This window comes from Calidris pugnax, unplaced genomic scaffold (assembly GCF_001431845.1).
Source record: "Calidris pugnax isolate Ruff unplaced genomic scaffold, ASM143184v1 scaffold147, whole genome shotgun sequence".
Lineage (NCBI taxonomy): Eukaryota > Metazoa > Chordata > Aves > Charadriiformes > Scolopacidae > Calidris > Calidris pugnax.
This window is the reverse complement of record NW_015092359.1, coordinates 4626693-4649727: the sequence shown is the minus strand read 5'-3', so window position 1 is coordinate 4649727 and position 23035 is coordinate 4626693. Positions and strand designations below refer to the sequence as shown.

The 23035-nt window shown below is 49.1% G+C and overlaps 2 protein-coding genes across 3 annotated transcripts in view; one reads left to right on the top strand and one right to left on the bottom strand.

Moving 5' to 3' along the window:
* Positions 1-542: 542 nt before the first annotated feature.
* Positions 543-9131, top strand: NAA20 (N(alpha)-acetyltransferase 20, NatB catalytic subunit). 2 transcript variants are annotated; one of them, XM_014962474.1, is made up of 7 exons: positions 543-682; positions 840-864; positions 956-1046; positions 3488-3623; positions 5587-5732; positions 7235-7322; positions 7768-9131. In XM_014962474.1, exons 1-6 carry the CDS (start codon positions 630-632, stop codon positions 7318-7320), a joined length of 537 nt encoding a protein of 178 aa, XP_014817960.1. In that variant the 5' UTR covers positions 543-629; the 3' UTR covers positions 7321-7322; positions 7768-9131. The 2 variants fall into 2 exon arrangements, with proteins under 2 accessions (XP_014817960.1, XP_014817959.1); XM_014962473.1 differs by lacking the exon at positions 7768-9131 and having other exon boundaries at positions 7235-7566.
* Positions 9132-10777: 1646 nt separating this feature from the next.
* The window catches only part of LOC106900356 (cullin-9-like), a 57606-nt gene continuing 45348 nt past the window's right edge, over positions 10778-23035 (bottom strand). Inside the window, exons 24-32 of the mRNA XM_014962382.1 lie at positions 17012-17176; positions 16764-16927; positions 15816-15909; positions 14854-14928; positions 14281-14391; positions 12222-12339; positions 11740-11873; positions 11460-11551; positions 10778-10993 (exon numbers count right to left, since the gene is read on the bottom strand). Of these exons, the coding sequence (XP_014817868.1) occupies positions 10795-10993; positions 11460-11551; positions 11740-11873; positions 12222-12339; positions 14281-14391; positions 14854-14928; positions 15816-15909; positions 16764-16927; positions 17012-17176 (1152 nt within the window). The 3' untranslated portion in view covers positions 10778-10794. The remainder of the gene's footprint in view (positions 10994-11459; positions 11552-11739; positions 11874-12221; positions 12340-14280; positions 14392-14853; positions 14929-15815; positions 15910-16763; positions 16928-17011; positions 17177-23035) is intronic.

Sequence of the window (23035 nt, the reverse complement as noted above, 5' to 3'; positions counted from 1 at the left end):
GGAAAAAACCCTGATAGTTGGGGTAGTCTCTATTTATTACTCCCTCTTTTTGAAACAGAGAAGTAACTGGGAAGGCTAAAGGAAGAAAAGCTTGGAGGTAATAAATCCCTGAATCTTTGTACTAAGAGCAGCTTAACAGAGAAGTTAATGCTACGTTTGAGGGATTGTCTGTGAATTTGCAAAAAGTATGCGCTGCAAAATCACAAAGCACCGCCGCCGGCAGCAGCTTAAGTCAGACTTAACACTGGGAAACGACATCAAGAAGTTGTTTCTCTTATTTTTTTCCCTCTGAAGGGCTCTATCCCGGCCGGGCCTACAGCGCTCCTTTCTCCGCCGGAGTTGCACCGGGGGGAGCCCCTCTCTATAATTACAGAAAACTAAGAGAGCGCAACCCCTGCCCTGTGCAAACTGGCAGGTTGATGAGTCCGATTTAACCCCCCCCCCCGGCCCCCCGGGGGCGCTGCGGCCCCGTCGCTCCCCGCTCCGCCCCGGCCGCACAGCCCGGAAGTTGGCGGGGGAGCGCTCTCCTTCCGCTTCCGGTCCTGGTCGGCGGAAGTGACGCTTAGCGGCGGGAGCGCTTCCTGGTCGGCGTTACCGGTGCCGGGCCCAGCGGCAGCAACAGCCTCCTCATGACGACGCTCCGCGCCTTCACCTGCGACGACCTTTTCCGCTTCAACAACATGTGAGCGCCTTCCCTCTCCTCCTCCTTATCCCCCCTCCTCAGCCCCTCCTGCTGCCTTAGGCCCGGGGCCGGGCACCAAGCGGCTCCCCCCCTTCCCTCAGCCGCCGCCCCCCGGCCGGGCCCAGGCGGGTGCTGAGCCTTCATTCTCCTCCCGCAGCAACCTGGACCCGCTGACGGAGACCGTATCCTTCCCACCGGGGAGGGAGGGAGAGAGGGAGGGAGGAGGCGGGGGACCCGGCGGAGACGGCTTGGTCCTTAACCCGGCCGCCCCAGTATGGGATCCCCTTCTACCTGCAGTACCTGGCCCACTGGCCCGAGTACTTCATCGTCGCCGAGGCGCCCGGCGGGGAGCTGATGGGCTACAGTGAGTGCTCCGGCCCCCGTCGGGCCTCCGCTGGGGGATTTGTAACCCAGGAGCTTTCCTTACTCCTCCCACCAAAGAGGGCAGATTTAGTGTCGATCTCAGGAAGACATTTTTCACTCTGAGGGTGGTGAGGCACTGGAAGAGGTTGCCCAGAGAAGCTGTGGCTGCCCCATCCCTGGAGGGGTTCAAGGCCAGGCTGGATGGGGCTTGGAGCAACCTGCTCTGGTGGGAGGTGTCCCTGCCCAGGACAGGGGGGTTGGAACTTGATGATCTCAATGATAGGGCGGTGATGGTGCCTCTGTCCTGGGCACTAGTGAGGCCTCACCTCAAGGGCTGTGTTAAGTTCTGGGCCCCTCACCACAGGAAGGACATTGAGCTGCTGGAGCATGTCCAGAGGAGAGCCACCCAGCTGGGGAGGGGTCTGGAGAACAAGTCCTACGAGGAGAGGCTGAGGGAGCTGGGCATGTTTAGTTTGGAGAAGAGGAGGCTGAGGGGAGACCTCATTGCCCTCTACAACTCCCTGAAAGGGAGAGGTTGGGGTTGGCCTCTTCTCCCAAGGGAATAAGGACAGGAGCAGAGGAAATGGTCTGAAGTTGGGGCAGGGGAGGTTTAGATGAGATATTGGGAAGAACGACTTTGCTGAGAGGGTGGTCAGGCCCTGGAAGAGCCTGCCCAGGGAGGTGGTGGAGTCACCATCCCTGGAGGGATTGAAGAAACATGTAGACGTGGCACTTCAGGGCATGCCCTAGCGCCCGAGATTGTTGGGTTGTGTCTGTTTGTGGGGTTTTGGGGGTTTTTGTTGTTGGGTTTTTTTTGTAGTTGGACTTAATGATCTCAGGGGTCCCTTCCAACCATGAAGATTCTGTGATCTTTAAGGTCCCTTCTGACCCAAACCACTCTATGATCCGTCCAGACACCCAACAGGGAAGAGGAGCATTAGATGCCATCTTCCCGTTTCATCAGTGTCTAAGGGTATGAGGTAGGACTCCCAGCAGTAGTCTTGAGTTTGACATTTCTCACCTGGCAAGGAGTCTGGGGGGCTCATAACCCCCGCCCAGGGTTTATACAGGCAGAGGTATTTGTGCCAGCATTTCTGTAACCCTGGAGTTAAATACCTGCGCTCAGCTCTGACCTCACCCCCTGCCAGTCACCAGTAAGTAAAAAGCCTGGGGTTGGGTTTTGCATTGTCCTATAAGCGAAAGCTCTGGATGTCATTTCCTTATAGGCTGTGGAATATTTTCTCAGAAATCACTATATTTTCTCAGAAATCACTCCAAGTAGGGTTGTTGGTCTGTTTATTTCTTCCAGAGTTTTTTTTTTTTGGCATGAGGGGAGAGTAGGGGTAGAATATGTGTCTTGGCAGGGATGGGCAAATAAAGGGAAATATTTTGCAGGGAAATAAAGTGTTTAACGTAGTAAATCTTAAAGTGTTTGCTGTACAAAAGGTTTCTCTATAGCTACTGCATCAGTAGCTGTATTCAGTGTAATTAGTAGTGATTGATGTTTATAAAAGTACCATGTGGAAGTGTGAATATTCATTAGGGAACTAACTATTCAGGTTGGATATTAGGAAACATTTCTTTACTGAAAGGGTTATCCAGCATTGGAATGGGCTGCCCAGGGAGGTGGTGGAGTCACCATCCCTGGAGGTATTTAAGAAACGTGTAGACATGGTTCTTCAGGGCATGCTCTAGTGCCCAAGATTATTGGTTTGTGGTGGGGTGCTGTGTGGGTGGGTGATGGTTTTTGGTTTGGTGGTTGTTGTTGTGTGTCTAGGTGGTGGGTGCTGGTTTTTTGTTTGTTTGTTTTGTTTTGTTTTGTTTTGTTGTTGTTGGGTTTTTTTGTTGTTTTTTTTTTGTGGTTGGACTCGATGATCTCTGAGGTCCCTTCCAACCACTACAATTCTGTGATTCTGTGATTCTAACACTGGTTTTGGCGATGTGTAGAAAGGAGAGGAACTACAAAGAAGCCCACCCAAAACAACACACCCTCCCTTTTTTTTTTCTTTTTCTTTTTTTTTTTCCCTTAAACATACCACGTTTGTAGGGTGTCAGCCTTCCATTGACACTGACAAAGGTTGGTGAGTTAGTTTTGGCCTTCTCGCCCTCCTTTCCTCCTCCATTATTTTAGTCTGTTCCTGAATTCCACTCAGTTAAAGACTCACGAGACTTTGCTCAAGATTTACATTTGGAAGTCATGCCTCAGACAATGAATTTGCAAAAAATATTGTGGTTTTTTACTGTAGTACTCGAGCGAAGTGACGTTTTTAGGGGTTGCTGAATGGCAGAGCGATAATGTGGATACCCCTCTCTGAGCCTTCACCCACAGTCGTTGCGATCTTTGTTCATACACTGCTTGGTTCCTGACTTGTCAAGGTGTTTAGCTGTGGGTGCTGTGTTATTCCAGAGGCACTACTGCTCTGATGCTCTGTGTGTTCACAGTAATGGGTAAAGCAGAAGGCTCTGTGGCTCGGGAGGAATGGCACGGCCACGTTACAGCTCTCTCTGTCGCACCCGAATTTCGACGGCTGGGTTTGGCCGCTAAATTGATGGAACTACTGGAAGAAATTTCAGAAAAGTAAGTACTGTGCTTATCTTTGTGTTTACCTTTTCAAGTAATCTTTCTGCAGACACCCATCTGTGGCTTCGATATTTGAGTTGCGTGAAGCAGACCCAAAATATTACTTACGTTGTGTTCTGATTTGCTGAAATTCCCCGTAGCTGGAAAGAATTCCACGTGTTGCTTGGCTGTTTGAAATCTCAGGGTTTCTCTGAAAGCTGCCTTGCCAGAATGAATAGGAAGTAGCCTGAATTCCAATAGAGGGACTGTATGGAAGGTCCTTTTCTTGAGAGGAAAAGAACTTTGCAAAACATCCGTCTGATGTACTAGTTCAGTAATCGTGGGCTTCGTGCGATTCCCTCGGGCACAGTCTGGTGTACAGCAGAGGGTGGCTCTTCCCATCTCGTGCTTGGTGACTAGCACCTGCAGAAAATCTAATTTAGCATCAAATGAACACAGGGGAAAATGTCCCCAAATCGTGCTGGTAGGGTAACCCCGTTGTAGGTGGTAAAATCGGAAAATAGTACTTTTTGAAAAATTGACCTTGTGGGGAGAAGGGCTGTCTCCTGTTGGGCAACTGAATTTTGTGACTGATTCCCCCTCCCTCACGTGCACTTTGAAGGAGGCAGTCCCTAAGCCAATGCCATTTAAAATGTGAATTTATTCTTTTAAAAAAAATTCCTATGGATATGAGGCGTGTGTGAGTGTTTAGCTTGTCCTGTTCTTTCTGTTCATAATTCTGGCTGGTGTAAAAGAGTGGTTGGGAAAAATAAATAGCAATTTGTGCCTGTAGTGGATTTGTCCCTCAGTCAAGGAGCGCATCGCTTATTACAGTGTGAAAAGTGTTTGATTAGCTTCCCAAATCATAGAATTGCCCAGGCCGGAAGGGACCTCCAAAGGTCATCTAGTCCGACCCCCCGCAGTCAGCAGGGACACCCCCAACTAGACCAGGTTGCCCAGGGCCTCGTCGAGCCTCACCTTGAATATCTCCAGGAATGGGGCCTCAACCACCTCCCTGGGCAACCTGTTCCAGTGCTCCACCACCCTCACAGTGAAGAACCCTCTCCTCATCTCCAGTCTAAAGCTGTTCCCCTCCAGCTTGAAGCCATTGCCCCTCGTCCTGTCACTACAGGCCTTTCTAAACAGGCTCTCCCCGGCCTTCCTCTAGGCTCCCCTCAGGTACTGGAAGGCTGCTATTAGGTCTCCCTGGAGCCTCCTCTTCTCCAGGCTGAACAACCCCAGCTCCCTCAGCCTGTCCTCGTAGCAGAGGTGCTCCAACCCCCTGATCATTTTCTTGGCCTTTCTCTGGAAGTTTGTATTGGTGGTGAGGATTGTTCCGGCCCAGGTGCAGAACCTTGCACTTGCTCTTGTTGAACCTCATGAGGTTCACCTGGGCCCACCTCTCCAGCCTGTCCAGGTCCCTTTGGATGACATCCCATCCCTCTGGTGTATGGACAACACCACACAGCTTGGTATCGTCCGCAAACTTGCTGATGGTGCCTTTAATCTCCCTGTCTATATCATTGATAAAAATGTTAAACAGCACCGGTCCCAGCATGGACCCTTGAGGAACACCACTTGTGACTGGTTTCCATCTGGACTTTGAGCCATTGAGTACCACCCTCTGGATGCGACCATCCAGCCAGTTCCTTCTCCACTGAACAGTCCACCCATCAAATCCGTACCCCTCCAATTTGGCAATCAGGATGTTGTGGGGGACCGTGTCAAAGGCCTTACAGAAATCCAGATAGATCACATCCATAGGTTGCCCCTTGTCTACTGCCCAAGTCACTTTATCATAGAAGGCCACTAGGTTAGTCAGGCAGGACCTGCCCCTAGTAAAGCCATGTTGGGTGTCCTGGATCACCTCCCTGTCCTTCATGTGCCCAAGGTCTGCCCTTGGTTTGATTACAGGTTCACCTACTATTCCTTACTGGGGTTTTTTTTGTTGTTGTTGTTGTTTGTGATATTTTTTTCAAAGAAAGGGTGGATTTTTCGTCGATCTCTTTGTGAGGGTATCGAACCAGGTTGCGGTAAATATGTACAAGCAGCTGGGCTACAGCGTGTACCGCACGGTGTTGGAGTACTACTCTGCCAGCAGCGGGGAGCCAGATGAAGATGCTTATGGTAAGTACTTGTTCTGTCTCGAGTTCAATGGAAAGATTCTCAAATTAAGGGTTCCTGGGCCTCTTTGTGTGAAGGTGGTGTGGTTTTTTGGTTTTTTTTAACGTGAAGCAATTTCGGATAGTTGTTGAAGAATGGGATTTTTGCATATCCCTTTAGGTAGCTTTTCCTACCAAATATTACAACAGTTAGAAAACTTAATCTTGCAATGTACACATTTTGTAGCATCTGTGGCAAAACAAACTACGAAACAGGAAAAAATTATTAAGTACAAAGACATTTATCCTGTAGATAAGATGAAAATTAAAATGCAGTCTCTTATCAGATTTTTCTTTCTGAGGAATGCCAGTGCCCAGCGGCTGGGTTTTTGCTACTGTTATTGGTGGAGGGATTGGCAGCTCTTTCTTCATCTCGTAACAGGGACTTGAAACTTTTTCTCAGAGGTCTGACTACAATTTTACAAGTGTCAGTGGTCAACAGTGGCAGAGAATTGGGTGGCATTTTCAATTTAAAAGGGAAGGACACGGTGGAAATTCAACTATGTTAATATTAATTCTGTTAACAAAACTGAAGTACCAGCTGCTTTCTGTTTCTAGATCTTCTTTCCTTTATGTATCCTCCCCAAAGGGCCATGCTGTAAGTCTTTCCTGTTCTTGTACTGTTCCTTGGACACGCAGGAAACTGAAATACAGGGGCTACAGACAGACATCTGCCATTGCAGATGCCTTAAATCATATGCTTGTCCCTTTAACCTCCTGTTTCCTTTCCATCCAGTTGAGTCTCATGCAGTGTTATATTCCAGTTGAGAATGGGGCTACAGACAGACATCTGCCATTGCAGATGCCTTAAATCATATGCTTGTCCCTTTAGCCTCCTGTTTTCCTTTCCATCCAGTTGAGTTTCATACAGTGTTATATTCCAGTTGAGAACGTTGCTGCTCAACAACATTACGGCCATCAAACTACTAGAGTGTGTCCAGAGGAGGGTGACCAAGATGGTGAGGGGTCTCAAGGGCAAGATTTATGAGGAGTGGCTGAGGTGGCTTGGTTTGTTTAGCCTGGAGAAGAGAAGGTGGAGGTGGCACCTCATGGAAGTCTTACAGCTTCCCTCAAGGGGGAGGTGCTAGTCTCCTCTGTCTGGTGGTCAGCCGTAGGACACGAGGGAGTGGAATGACTCTGCATCAGGGGAAGTTCAGATTGGACATTAGGAAAAGGTTCTTCACAGAGAGGGTGCTCTGTCACTGGAACGGGCTGCCCAGGGAAGTGGTCATAGCACCAAACCCATCAGACTTCAAGGAGCATCCAGATGGTACTATTGGTCAACGTGTTTAGGTAGTCCTGGAGTGGGGAGTTGGATTTGATGATCTGGCTCCTTCCCTTCCAACTTGAGATATTCAGTGATTCTATGAAGTCTTGATTTAAAAATACCACATTGTAATAGAGAATTCACTTAATATGGCCTTGGGTAATTGTTGTCTTCTTATAATACCATTTCTTTTGCCACAGATATGAGAAAAGCTCTCTCCAGAGATACAGAGAAGAAATCAATTATACCTCTGCCTCATCCTGTCAGACCAGAAGACATTGAGTAACTGTAAGCTGGGGTTCTCGGGCAATTTACTAGGAGTGTCAGATTCCTTCTCTCCCCAGCCCCCAAGAACTTAGGGATGAGGAACCTTGGGCTCGATGTTTTCCCCATGAAATACCAAAAAGCAACATTGAGAAGCTTCCTAATGCTGCTTCTATCGGTAACGGCTGCATACTCCTACCCTTACCCCATTATTTTTCCTTTCAAATATTGAAAATGCAGAGACTATTAAAATGAATTACCTCCTGTATGCTGTTTTCTTGGGTTTCTTTCAAACCAAAAGTGCCTGAAGTCACTAATGGTTAAAAGTTCTTCGAATGCGTTTATTCGCGAATAATGAAAATACAACCCCTGAGAAGCGCAGCGGGGGAAGGCAGCGTGTTCATACCTGTGTAGGAGATAAACCTGTTATATGTGATGCAGAAATGTCTCTACCCTCTTCGTGGCACAGGCACGGGACTGAACTCGGGCTCATTGTTGGTTTGAAAAAGCCAGAAAACCAAAGCAGCCGAGGCTTTTTCTTCCCCGTGGACTCTGAAGACCAGCTCTGTGTCCTGCGGCCCCACACACCCCTCACCCTGCTGTGTCTGCTGAAGGAACATGTGGTAAAGATTTCTGGTTTTCTCGTCCTCTTCTTGCTCAATTTGAAGGTCAGTGCAGGATTTCCAAAGAACCTGGAAAAGCAAAGTCCCTCCTTATGTTCACGGCATCTTCAAACGACCCTGGATCCAACACTGAGATAATGCAATTTTTGTTGGTTTTTTTTTTTTTTTTAATGGAGGAGCATGGAATTTGCAGAAATAAAATTTAGTGATCAGAGTATTAATTGATCATAGAAGCCAGGATTAAGCCTTATTGAATTATGTGCACGTAATCCGTGCAGCTTACTCCTGTAAGCTTGTTTCTCCCTCCATGTGTTACGATGGTGAGTTTTATAGCCCTGCACACCCTGCCAAGAGACAGATGCCAAATTAATGAGACATGGGCTAAGCCACTATGGAAAGCAGTTCTGTTCAAGCTGGTAGATTGTTTACATTTTAATTAGCCAGACTGTGTAATAAATACTGTTTTATTTTCCTGTCTTTCTTCCATCCTTATATCCAGCTTTCTATCCTGTTTTTCCTCTTCCTTTCTGCCCAGTGTCCTGTCTCTCATGTTGCTCTCGTGTTCTCTCTGCTCCCCATCCCCTTCCCCATCTCTATTGTGCACTCTCTTGGTTCGTTCTGGTTTTTTGTTGTTTTTTTTCTTTGTAAAAAGTTCCCTGTGCCTTTTCTTTTACTCCCCCGTTCCTCTGCCTTGCGCCGTGTCTCTCCCACTCTGTCCTGCTCACTCCCCCTCTTTTTCTCACTCTCTCCCACCCTCCTGCTCCCTGACTCTCTTTCCCCCTGTTGCTCTGTCCTCCTGTCGTTTTCCCTTCCCCCCGCTGGTTCCTCTCCCTCTCCCTGTTTTGTTCCCTGCTGCCCTGTCCTGCTCCCTGGCCCATTGTTCCTCACTGTGTCCCTCTGCTCCCCGCCCCTCTTCTTTTTAATCCCTCTCTGTCATCTGCCCATCCCGGGTTTTGTTCATCTCCACCCTCCTCCCCACCCTTATTTTTCTTTCTGTCCTGCCCCCACTCCTTCTTTCTGCCTCTTTTCCTCCATCCCTGCTGTTTCTTTCTCCATCTCTGGCCTGCTCCCTTGTTCCCCTCTCTCTGTGCCTCTTTTATTCTTGTCCCTGCCTTTCCTGCCTTTTTCTTGCTGTCCCCTTTGCTGCCTCACACTCTCTCACACGTCACGGTGATCCCTGCCATTAACAATATAAATCCCATTAACAAAACGGTGATGATTTTTTTTTTTTATCACGTGAGGGCTGTTGGTTCTGATACCAGGTTCCCAGCGTGGCCTTCTCCAGGGCCAATGTCAGGTGGGCAGTTTGACAGTGCACCCCTCAAACCCCAACACAGGTGTCCTAAGGGGAGCTCAGGGAGGAGAGAAGCCTCTCCTGGAGCAGGAGATCAAGGCTTGAGCTCCATTTTCACTTATCTTGTCCGTGAAAGAAGGACCTCATACTCCTTATGACTTTTTTAGGTTATAAGCAAGGATCCAGGAGACGGTGGGTGAGGAACTCCAGGTAGAGGGTCTCCACATGGGGAACGCAGGCATCCAGGATGTTCTGCTCTGTCCCCTATCAACCTGGGGAATCCAGGCTGTTCCTGGAGGGACAGGTCACCCTGAGGAAGATGACGCTGTCTGGGGAGATCCACCACAGCTCTAACCATGGTGGCCCTGAGGACAGGGCCCAGAGAAGTGTCACCCTCTGGCTGTGGGGCAGGATATGAGGGGAGCAGGGCTAGGAATTCCACCGTGACGGACTCTGGGGTTCAGCCTCCTGGACTGAGCAGGACGAGGAGTGAGGCGGGGAGTTGGGGAGTGGAAAAAAAAAAAATAAAAATCACTCCTCTCTCTGGTCTGTCCCAGCAGTTGTCCCCACCCAGCATCCTCCACATCCCTCCCAGGTGATCCCCAAGGCCTAAGAGATTCCAAACCCACACCCATGTCACAAGTAACCCCTGGAATGAGCAGTTCCAGGTCACATCCTCCCCACTCAAGACCGTCCCGCTCTCCCTTCACACCCGTGTTTCCCATAGACCACAAGGAGGCCTGTGCTAGAAGAAAACTTTTTTTTTTTTTTTTAACAGAACTTTTTTTCAACCCTTGCGCCTCAGGGTTTTCTTTTTTGCAAAGATAAAGTATTATCTGAACATCCTCTGCGTATATCTATATATATATATATATATATGATATGTGTGTATGTGCATGCATACATTTATACACTTAAAAGAGTCCTGCAAACTTGTGCCGCTCAGGGCTCCCTCGCAGAGAAGACAAAACATGTGCATGCATACATTTATACACTTAAAAGAGTCCTGCCAACTTGTGCTGCTCAGGGCAGCCCATCCTGCTCCCTCGCAGAGAAGACAAAAGCCCCAACAAACTGCAAAAGAAAAGCTGTCCCCAGCAGCTAGAGGGATCCACAGCCACCTGGGACCTGTGGCTCCGGGGGGAATCCCACCAGCTCCAGGCAGGAGGCTTGGACTTGAGTGTGAACAGGTGGATGATTTCCAGCCTCTCCAGACAGTGGCTGGATTAGACGGTGCCAGGGCACGTACCACCCTCGCCTGCGCCCAGCCCTTGGGGACAGCGTGCCCAGAGACACTTTAACAAGTGGCCCTCGCTTGGCAGGTGGGCTGTGACTTTCTGACTCGATAGGAAATGGAGACAAGGGAGAAAGGGGAGGGGGGGTGGTTTTCTGAGAGAGGTGGCCACAGTCACACAGCCCATCTGCCTGGAGCAACGGCTTAAAGGGGAGACACTAAGTAGCCCCCAGAGGAAACCTCTCTGCCCCAGAGCCCCTCACTTGTCTTTGAGGAAAAAGACACTAATACAAAGTGGTCTAGACAGAATAGAGGCAGAGGTCTAGGCTGGGTGAGGCCCCAAGTCTAATCATAAGCATCATCATCATCGAAGTAGGAGTCACAATCAAGGTTATCCGACTCGTCGTCAAACAGAAAGTTGTCTTCATCGAGGTCATCGTCGTCGTCATAATCTTCCTGCCATTGCGGCTCGTACTCCTCATCTTCACCCTCTTTGCCACCTTCCTCTGCGTTGGGGGAGTCACACAAGACGCTACGCTTCAGCCTGGCAAGGAGGAGGAGAGCATCAGAGCAGAGCCCTGGCTGCCAGCAGCAACCACAGCCCAGTCCCACACCACCCTCACCCTCCCTCTTCAAATAAAGGCCAGACCCTTCCATTCCCCACCCCCCACACCATATCTGTTCATTTTCTTGCTTCTCTCATCTAGACACCTCCTCCATCTCTGATGCACCTCTGAAGAAAGAGGGAGACTCTCCCCAGAAACCCCAAAAAAAGTCCAGGGAGAACAACTTCCATAACCGGGTCTGCCAGTGACGGGGGTTCCTTGCCCACGGCTGCACACCGAGTGGAGGTTTTGCTGGTCTCCCCGTACCACTATGTCACTCACTTACACTGTTATCTCAAACCACAACACAGGATGCAAGTCATTAACTCTGTTATTAACTCTTAATGTATGTCAGCAAGCACAGGAGGAAAACTCCAGCCACTTCTTCCCACTATGAAAACTCACCCCACGCAGGCAGGGGCTGAAGTAGGCACATTGGAGAGTTTCACCTTTTTCTGGGCAGGATCTGCCAAAGTCTGGAGCCCAACGTGGAAATCCTGGTAGCACAGAAAAACGGTTTTAAGAGGGAGTATACCAATATGCTATTATTTGGGGTGCATTTTATGCTGCAAGCCCTTTCCCTACATACACAACAGCACGGAGTGGCCGCTCCCTCAGCTAATCAAGCCCCTCTCTAGGTTTGCCCAAGAGCAAGGCACGCCACTCACAGGCACGTGGCCCTCACCTGGGTGGAGTGCCAGAGAATTGCAAAGAGCCGCCTCTTGATCTGGTGTACCAACTCCAAACCAGCACTGAAATGCTCTGCTTTCAGGAGCTGAAGGGAAGAGGCCAGGTCCTGGTACTGCAGCAGGGTTTCCTCTGCAATTTAAGACCAACAAAGTTACGCTGCTTCCCCCCCCCCCTCTCTTAACCAGAGACCAAGCCTCTTGGCTCTGATTGCGAAGGCAGTGGCAGCTGCTCAGGTCTCCTGTGCTCCTAACATTCCTCTTTACAGAAGGGACCATGTTGCTCCTCGCTGCGTTGGTCTCCACCAGCAGCCAAACTGCTTCGGTGGACTTCCCCGAAATGACATCAAGAAGGCAAAAATGGGCTGGGAGAAGGGAGAGACCAGCTGGGGGCTGGTGTGCATGATACTGCCCCGCCGCAGAGTCGCCACCCCTTGAAGCTGATGGCTGGGAATGCTGGGCTCTACCTTGTGGGACTTACCCAGAAGGATTTGCAGAGCATTAGTGTGGAGCTCAAGGCTCTCAGTCTGCTGTTCCACGATATCCATGCTCTCGGTGTCCTGGTTATAGTAGCTGTACACACAGGAGTAGGCCAGCACCTGGAGCAGCACAGATCACAGAATCTTCATGGTTGGAAGGGACCACATTGATCCAACCACAAAAAAAAAAACAAACCACCAAACAAACAAAAAAAAAAACCCCACAGACACAACCCAACAATCTCGGGCACTAGAGCATGGCCTGAAGTGCCACCTCTACATGTTTCTTAAATACCTCCAGGGATGGTGACTCCACCACCTCCCTGGGCAGGCTCTTCCAGTGCCTGACCACCCTCTCAGCAAAGTCATTCTTCCCAGTATCTCATCTAAACCTCCCCTGCCCCAACTTCAGACCATTTCCTCTGCTCCTGTCCTTGGTTGGGGGAGGCCAACCCCCACCTCTCTACACCCTCCTGTCAGGGAGTTGTAGAAGGCAACGAGGTCTCCCTTCAGCCTCTTCTTCTTCAAACTAAACATGCCCTGTTCCCTCAGCCTCTCCTCGCGTGACTTGTTCTCATGCGGTAAGCATCCTCCTTCAGCTTCAGAGTGGGCAAGAAGAGAGAAGCATCAAACCCTTCCAGGCTTTGGAGGGTTAGGAGGATGCTAGGAGGAGTCTGGCAGCACTTCTAGTCTGTGGCCACAGCCCAGGGAACTGTTACGCCAGGTGAGAGCAGCACCAGGCTGCCAACAGCTACTGACAGGATTAGACAGGAATTGTGTACTTATTTCCTACTGGAGCCTGAAATAACCCAGAGCTCCCACCTGCAAACCACCACAAGAACCTACACAGAACCTACAATTCCAGGCAGAATTGCTGGGCAGCCCAGGTTGAACTCAGGTGGCAACAAACCGAGCCCAAAGGGAAGCAGGCACGGTGCTGTACAGCACCAAGAGCCCACGCCAAAGGTATTTCAACAAGTGAGAAGCTCCTCTCGTGACTGGATGACCCCTAAAGCCCTCCAGGCACCCAGCAGGAAACAGGCCACTGTGTCCATTTAAAGAAATGGCCTAGAAAATGCAGCAGCAGCAACAGCTGTATCCTGGCAAACATAGGGACTGCCATACCGAAAAGACAAAACAGGGTCAGACAACACCCCTGTTCCACATACGCCTTTCAAAATCAAGTCTGCCCTCACTAAAAAGGCACACATTGCAAAGGCAACGCTGCCAAGGTCATTCCCACCTCCTCCCTGTGTTTCAGGGGACAGAAGCCACCACAGGACTCTGCTGTCGCAGGCTTTACCGCGCACATCCCGTGGCTGCGCTGCAAATCCTTCCTAACGTGGCTATTAGGGCATGCAGCAGGTACCTCGGCGCTCCCAAAACACCCACGCCTCATGAAATGAAGTTAAGAAAGGAAAAAATCCTAACATGAGCATCAAGAGGGACTTCCTAACTCTAACACAGCATCAGGAGAGCTTTCAAAAGGTCAGTACCACCACTGGGGCTCTTCACATTGACCAAACCCAGTATATGAAAACCCTACAGATCCCTGCACCAATTCCACGCCTAAGGCAGATTTTATGTAGTTTATAAATGGTTAAACTGTAGAGAATTCTCTTTTAGAGACGAAATGTAGCTATTTTAGCAACCAGCCCAAATGGTTTCAAGGACTTAGTAAGATAAGAAAGGATATGTGTGGCCCTGAGAACATGGTGACCTAAGACAGGGATGCAATAAATATGGACATTGTCTGACAAACAGGTGGTAGCAGGGAGATCATTAGTTTTAATGAGCAATTAAGCAGTTAGAATGTTCTGCCAACATGAAAAGTGAGCCAAAGGACAGGTGAAGAAGATGAAGATTGAGGAAGAAAAAAAACCCTCACTCAAAGTGAGGACCACCAGAAGGCACAACTAAGCATGCCCAAAATGTAAATGAATTCTCAGAAATGTAATGAATATGCTAATGTTTTCTTGGCATGACATTGACTATGTCATGAATATGAATATGGCTGTTGTATATATACCAAACCCCAGCAAGCCTGTTCCCCAGCCTTACCTTCCGTGCCTGTTCTAGTGCTTTGCAGGCATCAAGAACAAAGGTCAAAGTCCTAATTTTTGGCATCTCACTGATGGAAGAAACCCTCTTCCTCAGACTCGTGGCAAATTCCTGCAATAATCACAGGAGGGGGAAAAAAAAAACAAACACAACAAACAATGTCAAGCTCCACAAGATCAAAAAAATAGCACCTTCCACACAGGCAATTAATTGCCTGGCATCCCCAAGTGCCATCCCAGGAGATACAGGCAACAGGACAGCATTAACTGCATCCAACTATGACATCTCTGCTCTGCTATCGCTTCAACCTTTTACAGTATCTCAGCTCCAGATGGAGTTCAGCCTCCAGTCCCACCAGGCTGAGCACATGAACACCACAAATTTGGTGCTGAGTTTCCACAACAGACTTTACTTGGGAGAAGAAGAACCACCCCTTACATCAGAGCAAGGGGAAAATGACCAGGATCCAAAATCTACTTCTCAGTTTCAGGTGAAGACACACCAGAAACCGTCCTGCTCACCAAGGCAGAGGCAACAGAGTCAGCATTTGCACAGAAAAGGAGGAGGTCTTACCCTTGCGTGATGATGAAAGGTGCATCTCTCATTGTAATCCTGGAAACGCTTCTCCTGCCAAGCTGCTTTGCTCACCTGAAAGGAAAGGCAGCGACCTGTAGCAATTTCCCCCAGGTACCAGGGTTACCTAGAAATGGCTCCCACACAAACAGACTTTGGCAACCCTCTCAGTATCACTGGCAAGGGCACGAAGTCAGAGAATCATAGAATCATTCAGGTTGGAAGAGACCCTTGGGATCATCGAGTCCAACCATCCACCCTACTCTACAAAGTCCTCCCCTACACCATGTCCCTCAGTACCGCATCTAAATGTCCCTTAAACACAGCCAGGGATGGTGACTCCACCCCCTCCCTGGGCAGCCTGTTCCAATGCCCGACCACTCTTTGGGTGAAAAATTCCTTCCTAATGTTCAGTCTAAACCTCCCCTGTTGGAGCTTGAAGCCGTTCCCTCTCGTTCTGTCGTTAATTACCTGTGAGAAGAGACCAGCACCAACCTCTCTACAGTGTCCTTTCAAGTAGTTGTAGAGAGTGATGAGGTCTCCCCTCAGCCTCCTCTTCCTCAAACTAAACAGCCCCAGCTCCTTCAGCCGCTCTTCATATGATTTGTTTTCCAGCCCCCTCACCAGCTTCGTTGCCCTCCTCTGCACTCGCTCCAGCACCTCCAGATCTCTCTTGTATTGAGGTGCCCAGAACTGGACACAATACTCCAGGTGTGGCCTCACCAGTGCTGAGTACAGGAGCACAATCACCTCCCTACTTCTGCTGGTCATGGTATTTCTAATACAAGCCAAGATGCCATTGGCTTTCTTGGCCACCTGGGCACACTGCCGGCTCATGTTCAGCCTCTTGTCAATGAGAACCCCCAGGTCCGGAGCGAAGGGCACGAGCAGAGACCTTCCTCCTCTCCCCAGGAGCATCTCAACGTGGTCATGAACCACGGGGACACAGCAAACCTACTCACCATAGCGGAGCAGTTGTAATAATCCTTGTGAGTTGGCTTCCAGGGCTTGAGGCATCTCCAGCAGAAGCCGTGATTGCACTTGGCACACGTCATGCTGGGGGGCAGGAGAAGAACAATGGGAGTTACTCCATCCTCACCAACACCCTGCGTGCAGGCAACTCCTCCCGGTGCTCCCCTACGTCCCAGGGCTGAGCGTGCCACCCAGTCACTCCCATTCACTCAGTACCATCCACTTGCCTCCACATCTTTTTTTTTAAAGCCTCTCCTGGCAAGCAGGGGATTCTTAAACCCAGTCACTGCGTCTCCACTGGGAAAACTGGCAGCATCATCTCACAGAACAAACTTAAACAAGTACCTGAAGGGCAAACTAAGCATTCCATAGTCTGAAGCAAGATCTGTATGATCACCGGAGCGGAGAAAGGCACTGCACAGCCCCGGGGGCACACACACACACACACACACAACATGTGGGGACAAATCCCTAAGGGCTGTGCCAAGGCAAGGCAGAAACCAGTGGCTACTCCCCTATCGCGCAACAAGCTGCCAGGAATCCAGGCCAATGCGAAAGAGGCAGTTAAAAGAAAATTGCTTAAAGTTACAGGAATAGGTGAACAGGCAAGAAAAGGACGGCGCTGGGATATCCACCCCCCTCACCTGTACCTGTCTATAGTGGATTCTGAGAGCAGACAAGCGTGTGCTATAAAAAAGGTACTGCAAAGTCAGTTTGGGCTCTACTACAGAGCTATCACTGCATTTAACTCTGAACTCTGGGGAATATTTTGCTTTTCCTGGGAAATAAAAGCGATCACTCGTTCCTCTCAAACTATAAACCAGACCTGCTGTAACTCTTAACTCCCCAGCCAAAAAAAAAAACCCAAACACAATAAGCCTAACTGTGTGTCTTTTGCCCTCTCCTGTCCCCAGTAACAAGCAAAACTGGATACTCACTGCAGGCACCCCTCATTTTTCTCTATCTGAGCCTGACAGCTTGGGCAGTGCTTCGAAATGAGCTTAGCCAGATGTTTGCTTTGGGCTTCAGTTGTCATTCCCTCGTAGTACCCATCATCATCCACCCACTGAGACATGTGGCTGCAGCTGGCAGGATAATGGGCCTGAAAGAGAGAGCTGGTCAGGAAAGCAGAACGGTGTGTGCCCAACCCCAAGGCAATGTCGCCCGCGATGCAGCTCAGCCTCACCTCTGGAAAGTTGCAGTTGAAGCAGGATATCCAGGAGCACTTGGAACAGGCTGCCCCATAGCCAAATCCATCCTTAAGGAGGATCTGATCACAGCCCTGAGGGTTGGTGCACCACGTCAGGTTGGAGCAACACTCAACGTAGCCTCGGAGGAGGGCTTTTTCATACTGTAATAAGAAGCCAGGAAGGAGATTGAAGGCAAAGAAGCTGCATGGTTAGACCTTACAACTGGGGTCTGGTGCCTCTGGGCTCTACATCCGACTGAACAGCACTAAGTCAGTGTCCTCTTTCATTCCTGTGTGTAAATTCCCCAGCCCCTGTGTCAGATCTGGAGGCTGTTTCAGATAATCAAAGAATAGCTGAGCTTGGAATGCACTTCTGGAGACAAAAACTAGTCCAACCCCTCCAGCAGGGTTGCTCTGGGACCATGTCTGGTTGGGTTCTGAGCATACCCAAGGGTAGAGACTCCAAGGCTCTCTGTCCAACCTCTTCTAATGTCCCATTACCCATTTGTCCCCTTGGTGTATTTACACATCTTGATAAGATCCACCCCTGAGCCCTCTCTTCTCCAGACAAAGCAAATCCAGAGCTCTCACCTTCTCCTAGGGGCGTTCCAAAACCTAAATCATCTTTGTGGCACTTTGCTGGATTCTCCCCAGTATGTCCATACCTTTCTCGTACTGGTGAGCCCAGAAAGGGACACAGTACTCCAGATGTGGTCTCACCAGCAGATGGGAAGGATCACCTTCCACAGCCTGCTGTCAATGCATGTTAGGGGACCTTAGCCCCAAGGACATACTGCCAGCTTATGTTCAACTTGTTGTCCACCATGATCCTATTTTTTTTTCTGCTGGACTGCTTTCCAAATGTTTGGCCCCTGGCACATACTGTTGCATTGGATTATTTCACCCCAGGAGCAGGACTTGGCATTTCCTTTTCTTGAACTTAATGATATTTATTATTCTTTGCTAAGTTCTCCAGCCTGTGGAGTCCCTCTGAATGGCAGTACAACCATCCACCAGTCCTCCCAGCTGTTTGTCATCTATAAATTTGCTGAGGGTGCACCTGGTCCCATCCTCCAGGTCATCAATGAAGATGTAAAACAATGTTAACCTTAGTATCAGTCTCTGGGTGACACCACTGGCCTCCAGCTGACCTTTCTGCTACTGACCATCACCCCTTGAGCTCAGCAGGCCACCTCACTGTCCACTCACCCAGCTGTACTTTGTCAGTGTTCTTCTACGAAGATGTTGTGGGTGATGGTGTAGAAAGCCTTACTGAAGCTGAGATAAACAACATCTCTTTTTAACTTTTCGGTGATGGTGTAGAAAGCCTTACTGAAGCTGAGATAAACAACATCTCCCCTCATCCACCAAGCCAATCATCTCACCAGAGAAAGCTATCAGGCGCTCTTTTTAACTTTTTCTGATTTTAAGTTACCTCAGCCAAACTCAACAAACTTCTGCTTTGTTACGTGATGTGCAAAAGGGAAGGAGACTTGCTTTGCCCACAGCCTCTAGACATTACTGCAGAGTATAAGGCAAACTGCTTATCAATAAGGGACTATTCAGGAAGGAACCCAGGGATGCAGCTATACTGCGCCCGGTAGCTTAGTTTTTTACGCTCAGTTACTATAGTGTGAGGATTGTGCAAACATACACAAAGCCAGAGGAAGTTCAGAAGAAACCCTGTGGTCTTCACAGCCCTCCCGGCAGAGATTTAGGCATACCTGGAGAGCTGCTCTAAAGCCACCAGGCACAGATCACAACAAACACTAGAGAGAAAAGGTGCAAGCCCTGAGCACTGAAGGGCTCTCATCTACCTTGACTTCAGCAAGGCTTTTGACACTGTCTCCCATAACATCCTCATTGGGAAACTGAGGCAGTATGGGCTGGATGAGGGGACAGTGAGGTGGATTGAGAACTGGCTGTGTGACAGGACTCAAAGGGTAATGATTAATGGAGCAGGTTCAAGTTGGAAGCCTGTAACCAGTGGAGTCCCCCAGGGGTCAATACTTGGACCCGTGCTGTTCAACATATTCATCAGTGACCTGGACGAGGGGACAGAGTATATCCTCAGCAAGTTTGCTGATGATACCAAACTGGGAGGGGTGGCTGACACCCCGGAGGGCTGTGCTGCCATCCAGGGAGACTTGGACAGGCTGGAGGGCTGGGCAAGGAAGAACCTCATGAGGTTCAACAGGGAAAAGTGTAGGGTCCTGCACCTGGGGAAGAAAAATGTCAGGTACCACTACAGGTTAGGGGTGGACCTGCTAGAGGCAACTACTGAAGAGAAAGATCTAGGAGTCCTGGTGGTCAGTAAAATGACGATGAGTAAACAGTGTGCTCTTGCGGCAAGGAAGGCCAATGGTATCTTGGGTTGCATAGGGAAGAGTGTAGCCAGCAGGTCAAGGGAAGTCATTCTCCCCCTAGGACGAGGGGCAACAGGCACAAGTTGGAACATAAGAGGTTCCACTCAAATATGAGGAGAAACTTCTTCACAGTGAGGGTGACAGAGCCCTGGAACAGGCTGCCCAGGGAGGGTGTGGAGTCCCCTTCCTTGGAGATTTTCAAGACCCGCCTGGATGCTCCTGAGTAACATGCTCTGACAAGCTCTAGGCAATCCTGCTTCAGCAGGGGAGTTGGACTAGATGATCTCTATGGTCCCTTCCAACTCTAAAAAATTCAGTGAAATTCAGTGAAATTCATTTTTCTCTCATTTATTCTCTCTTGTTCGCTCTCTCAGGGAACCTCACCCAGAGAGTGATCACTGTCTGGCTGCAAGGATGGCAAAACGCCTGGTGGAGGCAAAGTCTCAACAAAGCCACTTCAATTCTTCTCAGAGAGTCAACATGTGCATCTGCTGTCACCCTGTGGAGCGGCGACGCGATCGTTTCTGTCCAGACACCAGTACCCAGAGAGAGAAACAGGTACTTGAGCCAGCAGACAGCACCGAGTCACAGCCTTCACAGAGGCTGAACTTCACAATGACTGATGTCTGCTCTATTGTGTTTTCTTGGTGAGGAGGAGACAGAAAATGCAACTGCTGAAGCAGATCTAGGATTCCTACTGGAACCATAAGAGACAGTACTGCGTGCAGGTCCGGAGCCCTCAATATAGGAAAGATATGGACCTGGTGGAGCGTGTCCAGAGGAGAGCCACTAAAATGATCAGGGGGATGGAGCACCTCTGCTACGAGGACAGGCTGAGGGAGCTGGGGTTGTTCAGCCTGGAGAAGAGGAGGCTCCGGGCTTCACTGTGAGGGTGGTGGAGCACTGGAACAGGTTGCCCAGGGAGGTGGTTGAGGCCCCTTCCCTGGAGATATTCAAGGTGAGGCTCAACGAGGCCCTGGGCAACCTGGTCTAGTTGGGGGTGTCCCTGCTGACTGCGGGGAGGTCGGACTAGATGACCTTTGGAGGTCCCTTCCGGCCTGGGCAATTCTATGATTGGCCCAACTGCTCTCAGGAAGCCTAAAAGGAGAGGGAAAAAGTTTCCAGTGAAGGTCTGGGAGAAAAACTAGACAGGTACAATCAAGAAGTTGAAAACTATCATATGACACTAACCAGCAGATCTCAGAGGAACCTTTGCACGTGCTGAAGTTAATCCAGGTAAGGAGCCTATGGCAAGATACCCAGCAAAGAATCCCTGGGGGCAGAATGGAAGACCACCTCTGAGGAACAGACACTCAAGGAACTTGAGGGAAACAAGGTTGACAGAAAACCTCTTTAAGAAACAAGCACAAAAAGTTTAAACTCAGATATTCTGGTATTAGCAAGAGTGCAGCCAACAGGCAAGGGAAGGGATTTCTCACAGCTCTTCGGCACTGGGAATTCGGCACAATTACATACTGGGAACAGTTTGGGCTCCCATGTACAAGAAAGACACTAACAGACTAGAGAAAATGTTGTCCACAGGCCACCTAGACAGTCAAGTGCTGGAGCACAGAATGTCCAAGGTTGAGAGAGCTGGGTTTGCTCAGCATGGGGATCTTACCACTGCCTAGAGCTACCTCAATGTAAGACACAGAGAAGACTGAACCTGGAGCTGTGTTTTTCACTTCAGCGTTAGATCTTCACACCACAATCTGGCTATTTTGAGCACAGGGTTGGACCAGAGATCTCCACAGATCCTTGCATCCTAAATTAGTCCATGACTGTACGTGTGACTCTGCACGAGGCAGTAATGTTCCAACCATGCTGCCTACTGAGCAAAAAGGGAAACAGATAACATTTGAGGGAGAGCATCAGAGTAACTTGTTAAAATTGGCTGCCGCTTATGTTGACCCGTAATAATATTTTTTTTATATAAACCAGCCATAACATCAGGATAGTAAATCCTGCTCTCAGGCAGGTGTGACTACAGGATTTGCAAAGCCTGTAAGAACCAACTGCCCGGATACACGCACTAAAATCTCCAAGAATTTCAATACATCGAAGGAAATGCTCTTCTGTTGCTTTGTCTATTTTGGTTGCCAGTTTTCAGGCTTAAAGGAAAATTATAAGATAGAGGAGTCTTTATGACTACTATTCATTTCTCTTTATGACTGTTCACACAGCATCATAATGACAGTTAACGAGCTGGAAAAGGAGAAGAAGTAATTGCTGGTGGAGACCCATCAGACACCAGAGCAGTAGAAAACAGATGAGAGGCCTGATCTGTTCGTCAATTAGCAAAGAGTCTGTCATGTGACAGCTACAGCTCTGCCATTAGGTGGGGAGGGCATTCAGCTCTAAGTAATAACTGAAATCTGAAAGAATAAGGAGAAAAGACAGTTTCTGCCTCAGAACAAGCAGGTCCTGCTGCCCCCTGCTGACTGAGGACTCCGACGAGCAGAGCTCAGGAAGCCTGGTTTAGAGACGTCTGTAGACCCCCACACACAGACTTAAATTGGAGTGAAGATTAGTAAGTCTGATGTGCTAACTTCTGTCATCTTCACAAAAACGTGAGATGCTCAAAGGCAGAGAGTGACAGAAGAGTAAGGACGCTGGGGTCACTGATGCAGCAATAAAATGAAAATCCTAGATTTTACAATTGCTTCCAGGACGCCAGCAAAAGATACTTGTCACGAGCCGCCACCGCAGCTCTCAGCTCGTCCTCAACTAAGGATGCAGCACCTGACAAGTTGTTTGCTGGAGGCACGTTTAGAGGAAATACCACTGCTCCTGGTTAGCTGCCATTGACCATGATGGGAGACAACAGACACCACTGGGCAAAAATCTGATCTGCCTCAATTATCACACTGCCCGTCCCGGTAATGGGAAGGGGAAAAGCAGCAGGAAGATTATCTGCCAGCGCTGACCAAAACAGCTTGCATTTCCTTATGTTTCTTGAATATTTTTGTCTCTTTGCTGTAAGAAAGATGTGGTTTTAGATAGCTAGAAGAAACTCTAACTTTCAGAGTTACAGGTGAGGAACTAAGTAACTACAGTTACAGAAAGTTATATAGTCAAGTTCTCAAAAATACTTATTATACCAAACCAACCACTTTGCTATAGTTCTGTTATTTCTGTTACTGAAAGACAATTGTAATTAAGTTTTATTCAAGTAAACATAAGATATTTGCCTTTTGCTTTTTTTTTTAAAAAAAAAAAAAAATGTCTCAAAGTCCAGATGGAAACCAGTCACAAGTGGTGTTCCTCAAGGGTCCATGCTGGGGCCGGTGCTGTTTAACATTTTTATCAATGATATAGACAGGGAGATTAAAGGCACCATCAGCAAGTTTGCGGACGATACCAAGCTGTGTGGTGTTGTCGATACACCAGAGGGATGGGATGTCATCCAAAAGGACCTGGACAGGCTGGAGAGGTGGGCCCAGGTGAACCTCATGAGGTTCAACAAGAGCAAATGCAAGGTTCTGCACCTGGGCCGGAACAATCCTCGCCACCAATACAAACTAGGGGGTGAGGGATTGGAAAGCAGCCCTGAGGAAAGGGACTTGGGGGTGCTGGTGGAGGAGAAGCTGGACATGAGCAGGCAGTGGGCAGCTGCAGCCCAGAAGGCCAATCCCATCCTGGGCTGCATCAAAAG